We start from the raw sequence: 8,398 nt of genomic DNA, 5'->3' as shown, positions 1-8,398 counted from the left end.
GAGAGGCGAGTCTACACGTAGAAGACCTGACAAGATTTTGAATAATAAAGATGGTTTTACTCGGATGGATGACGTCGACGTTGTCCGAGTATGCCTTCTAATTCTTTTGCATGCCGGCTTTTTAGCAGAGAGGCCAGACAACCTATTCCAAATGATCTAATCAAATTGGTAGAAGACCTAAATGCGTGGAACCTGTTTCCGTGGGGCTCGTATTTATGGAAAGCTACATGGAATAAGTTATCGTCTGCCTTGGATGATCGAAAAAGTTTGCATGGCGATGGTTCCAAATACACTTTGACAGGCTTTATTTGGGCCTTTAAGGTAAGAATTTTATATAATTTCCAAAATTATAAGTAATTATTTAACAATTACTAATGTTTGTTATTATATTGTTTGTAGATTTGGATATTTGAGGCCTTTCCCGCCATGAAGACATATGCAATAAAAACTTCGAATAAATTCCCAGGGCTATTTCCTGGAAGAGGAAACGACCTTGCAATGGGAAGATTTACTACGATATACGACAATAAATAATGTAAGTTACATAAATACTACCATATGTTTATAAACAGTTATTACTAGTACACATTTAACTTTGTTTGAGCTTTTATATTGTTAGGAGGCCAACACTCCTCTACAGAGGCTACCCACGGAAGCTGAGCTTGCCACTGATTGGTGGCAAGCTAGTAAGCGTTTTTTTGATGGAACGGTTGATGAGCAGCCTCCACTTCGGGAGCCATCACCTCGCCCAGAGCTATCACCCCACCCAGAGCCATCATCTGATCGACCCGGCTATACACCTCCACAACGACAGCCATCACCTATTCTGTCACATCATTGAGCCTCTTCTCCACCATCACCGCAAGATAGGCGACCGGCAAAGATGCCACAAAGTTTATCTCCCTGTTCTCCACCTCCACCTCAACGGGATGAGTTAGGGAGTTACGTGATGAGGTCACTGCCTTGCGTGAGGAGGTCGGTACTTTACGCAAAGACGATGGTGCATGGCGTGTTGAGGTGTCTACATTACGCGGTGAGGTAGCCGCTCTACGTGAGATGGTAGCATCGTTGCAGAATAAGGTTCATACTCTACGCAACGAGGTAAGTTTAAGATTTTTCATACTCGTAATTCATTCGGTTGCTGCCAATCTGTTTTGTTAGTATTTGTTTTTGGTTTTGTTTTTGTCTTTGGTTGAAGTAATGCAATCCATTCAAGTTTCAATTTGCAGAAGAAGAATAGTTTACTTTCGCAACATGAAATGACTATCGCAACGCGGAAATGGCTATCGCAATGCGAAATGAAAATCGCAACGACAAAATCGCAACGCGAAATGAAATCGCAACGACAAAATCACAACGCGAAATGAAAATCGCAATGCGATTTGTGTTTCGCGTTGCGATTTGTCGTTGCGATTTCATTTCGCGTTGCGATTTTGTCGTTGCGATTTTCATTTCGCATTGCGATAGCCATTTCCGCGTTGCGATAGTCATTTCGCGTTGCGATTTTAAGTTTTCGTGTTGCGAAAGTAAACTATTCTTCTTCTGGAATGTTTATATGTTGTCCTTTTAAATGTTTATATAAGTGCTTACTTCTGGAATGTTATCTGAGCATTTTGTGAACTATGATAGAATAATGATTTGGGTGAATACAATGCTAGTTTGAAACATATTTGTCTTTGTTTAATATCATGTCTGTTTATTTACTGATTTATGTATTAATTTTTTTTAGCGGCCCGATAAGGTGGATGCTTTACGTCGGGTTTTCCTTGCACGACGGAGTTCACGCATCAGACGGCGTGGACGTGCTATTACGTCTCGTTCACCCAATGGTGCGAAGACTCCGCAAGAAGAAGCCCGACTCACGGTCATCCCTCAAGAGTCCCCTCCAATCGTTCAAGAGGCCCCTATTCTCACTCAAGATTCCCCCTCCACCGTTCAAGAGGCCACTATCATCGTTGAAGAGGTCCCTCTCACCATTCCAGAGCCCGATTCACATGGGGTAATATATCGAAGTATTGAGAAACCCCCACCGGTTACTGACATGATGGATGAGAGTTGGCTCTCGTATGAGTTACCGGCTAGTACCCTTCCGGTATCTGAAGTGGAGAGGAGACAACTACCGAAAACAATTGTGGATAATACCTTTGGGCTAAGACCGCAGTTGATTTTTATCTACATGAGCGGAGCCAAGGGTGTTACACTGACATCAGCAAACTCAACGATGAAATGTTTTTGTTGCTTGATCGGTCTTGGTGGGGTGTGCTATTAGGGGTTGAAGACAGTGGCTATTTGGATGGGGAGGTAAGACTATATTTGTCTTATATATGATTTTGATTAATTTGTTTAAAATTAATGTAATTCACTAATATATGTTTTTTTGTAAAACAGCATATCGATGCGTGGGTGTCACGTCTACTAATAATAAGGAAGCTTAGGAAAAATAAAAAAAATTCGCTATATACAATAATGCCGACGGCTTTTCACGCAGTTCACTTGAAGAATCAACGAGATGAATCATTTTTGTTGGGCAATGGACAAGCTAAACTTTATCCTGCATGGTGGGAGGTCGATAAGGTTAGTGTTTATTTTTTAAATTTTTTAAAGGTGTTAATAAATAAGTGCGCAAATAAATGAATTATTACTTATGATCGCAGGTGTTTATCCCTATTTTGGAACGTCGTCACTGGCTTCTCGTCCAACTTCAGCTCCCATCCCTGAAGATAATAGTGTATGACAGCATGATCAATTACATATCAATGTCTGATTTGAGAGATATTTTCAAGGGATGGAGCTCTCATTTGGCTAAATTCTTGGATGGGATTAAGTATTGGAGTCATTCTGGACACAAGAAGCCAAAGAAGTTCAATGTCACAGTTGTCAGAGACGAGACCGCGCCACAGCAATCGCCGGGAGCCAGAGGGGATTGTGGTCCTCTCGTATGCCTTTGCTTGACACGTTTGACGACGGGAAGCACAGAGTTTTTACCTCCCACCGATAGAGATAAAGCTGCAGTAGGCTTGTGGTTTCGGCATTATATGGCTAGAGCAATATATTCGAGACGCTGCCTACCTGCATCCGCGTTATGAAAGTGTCCATTGTTAATTGGTAAGTCAAATGCAAGTTTGTTAACATATATACTCCTTTTGGTTTGAAAATGTTGGTTAAGTACCTAGAATTCAATAATTGCTGTTTGTAGGTTTTAGATGTGTAGGAAGTCTTGTTTGAGCAAATGTTTGGTTTCTGCAGGTTAATCCTTAAGTGAGCTGCGTGAAATGGATGTACGGGGTCACAAAGTTGTTGATTCATTGATTCAATAATTGATGAAGAAATAAGAATAATTATTATTTTTTGATTGTTTAATTGATTTGTAAAAGATGATTTGTAAATCTTGATTTGTTTAATTGATGTGTACATAATTTGTGTTGAAATGTAATAGTTGATTTGTTGATTTTCAATCTGCTTTATGTTGAAGGCAAAACAGACTATCGCAACGCGAAATGGAAATCGCAATGCGAAATAAAAATCGCAATGTGAAATGAAAATCGCAATGCGAAATGAAAATCGCAATGCGAAATGAAAATCGCAACGAGAAAATCGCAATGCATATGTCAGTGAAACACCCCTGGCTTCGCTCATCTAGATAAAAATCAACTGTGGTCTTAGCCCAAAGGGTGTTATCCAGAATTGTGTCCGGTAGTTGTTTCCTCTCCTCTTCAGATACCGGTATGGTACTGGCCGGTAACTCATACGAGAGCCAACTTGAATCCATCATGTCCGGCACGTCAGAGGGTTTCTCAAGAATCCTATATATGACGCCATGTGAATCGGGCTCTTGAATGGTGGGAGGGACCTCTTCAACGATGACAGTGGCCTCTTGAACGGTGGGAGGGGACTCTCGAGGAATGATAGGGGCCTCTTCAACGATAGGAGTGGACTCTTGAGGGATGATAGGCGAGTCGGGCTTCTTCTTGCGGTGTCTTCGCACTATTGGGGTATACGGAGACTTAATAGCCGTGCACGCCGTCTGATGTGTGAACTCTGTCGTGCAAGAAAAACCCGACGTAAAGCATCCACCTTATCGGTCCGCTAAATAAAATACAAATATCAGTAAATAAACAGACATGATATTTAAACAGTAAAAACAAAGATAAATATTTCAAACTTTCAACCAAAGACAAAACAAAGACAAATACTAACTTCACAGTGTAAAGTAAAAAGTTTAGCAGTTTTGGCAGCAACCGAATAAATTTACTAAGCAATCTAAGTGAAATGGTAATTTAAGTGAAATTACGAATAAATTTATCATCAAGTTAAATATGGAAATCTTAAACTTACCTCGTTGCGTAGAGTATGAACCTCATTCTGCAACGATACTACCATCTCACGTAGAGCGGCAACCTCACCACGTAAAGTATACACCTCCACACGCCATGCACCATCGTTATCGCGTAGAGTACCGATCTCCTCACACAAGGCATTGACCTCATCACGTAACTCCCTTGACTCATCCCGTGGAGGTGGAGAACAGGGAGATAGAAGTCGTGGCATCTTTGTCGGTCGCCTATCATGAGGTGATGGTGGAGAAGAGACTCGATGATGTGATGGGATAGGTGATGGCTCTCGTTGTAGAGGTGTATAGTCGGGTCGATCAGGTGATGGCTCTGGGTGAGGTGATGGCTCTCGAAGTGGAGGTTGCTCATCATTCGTGCCATCAAAAAAACGCTGACTAGCTTGCCACCAATCAGTGGCAAGCTCAGCCTCCGTGGGTGTCAGTCTCATTAATGGAGTGTTGGCCTCCTAAAATATAATAAAAACTAAACAAAGTTAAACGTCTACTATTAATAACTTGTTTATATGATAGTATTGTGTTAACTTACATTATTTATTGTCGCATATGATATTAAGTCTTCCCAATCCAACATACGTTTCCTCTTCCAGGAAATAGCCCTAGGAATATCATCTGAGGATTTTAATGCATATGTCCGCATGCTGGGGAAAGCCTCGAATATCCAAATCTACAAACAATATAATAACAAACATTACTAATTGTTAAATAATTAATTATAATTTTGAAAACATTATATAGAAATTCTTACCTTAAAGGCCCAAATAAGCCTGACAAAGTGTATTTCGACCCATCGCCCCGCAAACTTTTGCGATCATCAAAGGCAGACGACAACTTAGTCCAGGTAGCTTTCCATATATACGAACCCCACGGAAACAGATTCCATGCATTTAGGTCCTCTACCAATAATATTAGCTCCTGAGGAATAGGTTGTCTGGCCTCTCTGCCTAGAAAGCCGGCATACAAAAGTAGTAGAAGGCATCTTTCTTATTAAACAATTTCTTCATGTCGTCGACATGTAAGTTCGGCTTCTCTATTGACTCATCAGGAAAAACCCTGGATAACCATGATGGGCGGGTGATATGACGAGTGTACCGGCCTACATCATCGTGTCCGAATCGTAGACCAGTGATTAAGCAGAACTCCTTCCGCCCAAAACAAGTATACGCCGGTGGAAAATGAAACCATATCTCTTCCTCACCACGTTGTATACTGTCGGGTAGATCGCTAGTCATGGTCTGAAGCCACAAATGGTCAAACTAGCATCTCCACCCGGATGCTGTACTCTCAGCCATGGCCCGAAGCAGGTTTCTTCAAACATTTTCTTTGTGCAGGTGAAAGCTTCGAAGCAATTGTAGGGCTAGGCTAACTTTATTCCTTAATGTCAATGAAGCCGAAAAAAATTTCTACAAAAAAACAATAACATACCAAGTTAGATATACCAAAAATTACACTGTCAAGATATACCAAAAACAAACAATAAACATAAATAGTAGTTTATTCTTGAAACTAAAATTTGCAACACTGTTTTTGTCTTTGGTTGAAATGAAATCGCACGAGATAATGAGAATCGCAACGCGAAATGACTATCGCGACCAGACAATCGCAACGCGAAATGAAAATCGCAACGCGAAATAAAAATCGCAACGCGAAATGAAATCGCAACGCGAAATGAAAATCGCAATGCGATTTTGGTTTCGCGTTGCGATTTTTATTTCGCGTTGCGATAGTTATTTCCGCGTTGCGATTTTCATTCTCGAAACTATTCTTCTTCTGCATTACTTCAACCAAAAGACAAAGCAAAGACAAATACTAACTTCACAGGCTAAACAGTTTAGTAGTATTGGCAGCAATCGAATGAATTTAATAAGAAATCTAAGTGAAATGGTTAATCTATTATTGAATTACCAGTAAACTTATCATCAATCTCAATATGAAAAACCTAAAATAATGCAAAAATTTCAAAATAAAAATAAAAAAACTAACCCTCGTAGGTTGATTTTCCATTTCTGAATGATTGTGAGGGATTTCGTCGGCGATGGGGACGGAAATCTTCGGAGATGGGTACGGATTTCGCCGTAGAGAGTGAGAGATGGAGATGGGACTGAGTGTTGTGTTTTTGGGTTTGAGGTTATGAGTTGCGATTACTGTGGACGGTTCATTTTCCGATTTATTAAGAAAAAATACGTGTTTGGAATTTGAAAAAAAAAATACGCGTTAATACGAATGGCGCTATGTAAATCGCGTTGCGAAAGTCAGTATCGCGTTGCGAAAGTAAGTATCTCGTTGCGATTTTGTATTATCGCATTGCGATAGTAAGTATCGCATTGCGATTTTCCCAATTCACGTTGCGATTTACTTATTCGCATTGCGATTTTCCCAATTCGCGTTGCGATTTACTTATTCGCATTGCGAATTGGGAAAATCGCAACGATATTGTAGACCATCGCAACGCGAGATCGCAACGCGATTTTCAACTATCGCATTGCGAAAATGCAACGCGAATTTGCGATAATGGAGATCGCGTTGCGAATTAGCGATCGCATTGCGATTTTGTTGGTCATTTTGGCAAATCCGGAAATAGTTGGTTAAAATCGTATATTATATGGGATTTTTGGTCACTGAGGTTATTTTCTCATTAAAAAAAAACTGTACAGTTGGCGCTAACAATTCAAGAGAGTAACTGAAATTCTGGGTTGGATAAATCAAAAGTCAAAACTTTAAGGTCGAAAACTTGCGTCATACTTAAAGACAAGGTACAGATAACCAACTTATATTCTCCCTAGAGGAACCCAGATGAACATATTCCACCCTAAAACATATGACATAAGGCTTGAAGAAGAGAGATGAGACTTCAAAACCTTTCAATCTCCTGAATTAACAACACTACTGAAATTTGAGCAAATCCAACTACAGGGAACAAAAGCACGAAAATCACACTACACAATGCCTTAATCTGATAAGTTCTTTTCTTGTTTCCAAAACCTCCTGTTTGCATCAAGCAAGCATACAAAGCCAATCACACAGAAAAACGCAACTAAATAGACAAATCAATTACACAATACTATGAATCATGTTCAACCATACCCTTCGATCCAAGCATTCTTATATCAGATCCGCAACATTCGTTGGCATTTCATCAATCTGGGTACTGTAGTACTGCTCTATGTCTCTAAGAATCTTGATGTCATCACTTTTCACAAAATTAATATTAACACCCTGCAGGAAAACAATAGAATCAACATACAGTAGTAGCAATACAAGCAACTTGAAGGCAGGAATAGGATCTGATATATCAAAAGAAATACCTTTCGACCAAAACGACCAGAACGTCCAATCCTATGGATGTAAAGCTCTCGATTGTTTGGCAGGTCGTAATTGATCACCAAAGACACCTGGAAACAAGAAAGGTAAATTTAGTAGAGTATAAAATGGAAAAGGAAAAGCCTTCAAGAGTGATAGAAAATTAAATATTTTCTTTCTCTCACATCCCCTTATTAGATTAAGCAAGTCAACCAATTGTAGAAAACTAAGTACATCTCTTAGACCTTTTGTAACCTTATACCTCAAGGCTAATAGTATACATAACTGGTCTTCGAGATAATATCTAACTACTATACTTGCTTGCATTTAACTATATTTTATTCTCCAAAAAATTAAATTACTACTCATCTAGAAACAACAAGCAAAAATACATCCATAAAGTGAGCACAAAAAGCACCCGTAAACACTTTCCTGCTGAACATCAAGCCCTCTAGCCCAAACATCTGTAGTGATAAGAACACGGGTTGCACCATCACGAAACTCGGCCATAATTGCATCTCTTTCCTTCTGAGGCATATCTCCATGCTGTCGAAACGATTTTTTCCTTAAAGGTGAAAAAAGGTGAGATTTTAAAAACCACATTAATTCTTAATTGTCTCTTTTTATTTTAAAAACTTATGCGATTTAAAAGACATTTCGTTTCGAAAAATTTTGAATTTCCTTTACTATCGAAAATACGGTTCGAAGAGTCACCACCAATATTTGATTAGGGTGTGATTAGGCACCCAA

The 8,398-nt window shown here is 39.6% G+C and overlaps 1 protein-coding gene across 1 annotated transcript; it reads right to left on the bottom strand.

Moving 5' to 3' along the window:
• Positions 1–7,296: 7,296 nt before the first annotated feature.
• Positions 7,297–8,191, bottom strand: LOC120131701 (eukaryotic initiation factor 4A-3-like). The gene is made up of 3 exons (XM_039148636.1): positions 8,081–8,191; positions 7,654–7,740; positions 7,297–7,564 (listed from the first exon to the last, which is right to left on the bottom strand). Exons 1-3 carry the CDS (start codon positions 8,183–8,185, stop codon positions 7,451–7,453), a joined length of 306 nt encoding a protein of 101 aa, XP_039004567.1. The 5' UTR covers positions 8,186–8,191; the 3' UTR covers positions 7,297–7,450.
• Positions 8,192–8,398: the final 207 nt, after the last annotated feature.

This window comes from Hibiscus syriacus, unplaced genomic scaffold (assembly GCF_006381635.1).
Source record: "Hibiscus syriacus cultivar Baekdansim isolate YM2019G1 unplaced genomic scaffold, ASM638163v2 tig00001713_pilon, whole genome shotgun sequence".
Lineage (NCBI taxonomy): Eukaryota > Viridiplantae > Streptophyta > Magnoliopsida > Malvales > Malvaceae > Hibiscus > Hibiscus syriacus.
The sequence above is the reverse complement of the archived record's forward strand: the minus strand, read 5'-3'. Positions and strand labels throughout refer to the sequence as shown.

Excerpts from the sequence above, each read along its gene's own strand:
- LOC120131701 (XM_039148636.1), bottom strand. The coding sequence starts at position 8,185 with ATGCCTCAGAAGGAAAGAGATGCAATTATGGCCGAGTTTCGTGATGGT. Across the intron at positions 7,741-8,080 it reads GAGGGCTTGATGTTCAGCAG|GTGTCTTTGGTGATCAATTA; the intron begins GAAAGTGTTTAC and ends TCTTGTTTCCAG. Across the intron at positions 7,565-7,653 it reads CTGGTCGTTTTGGTCGAAAG|GGTGTTAATATTAATTTTGT; the intron begins GTATTTCTTTTG and ends GTTTTCCTGCAG.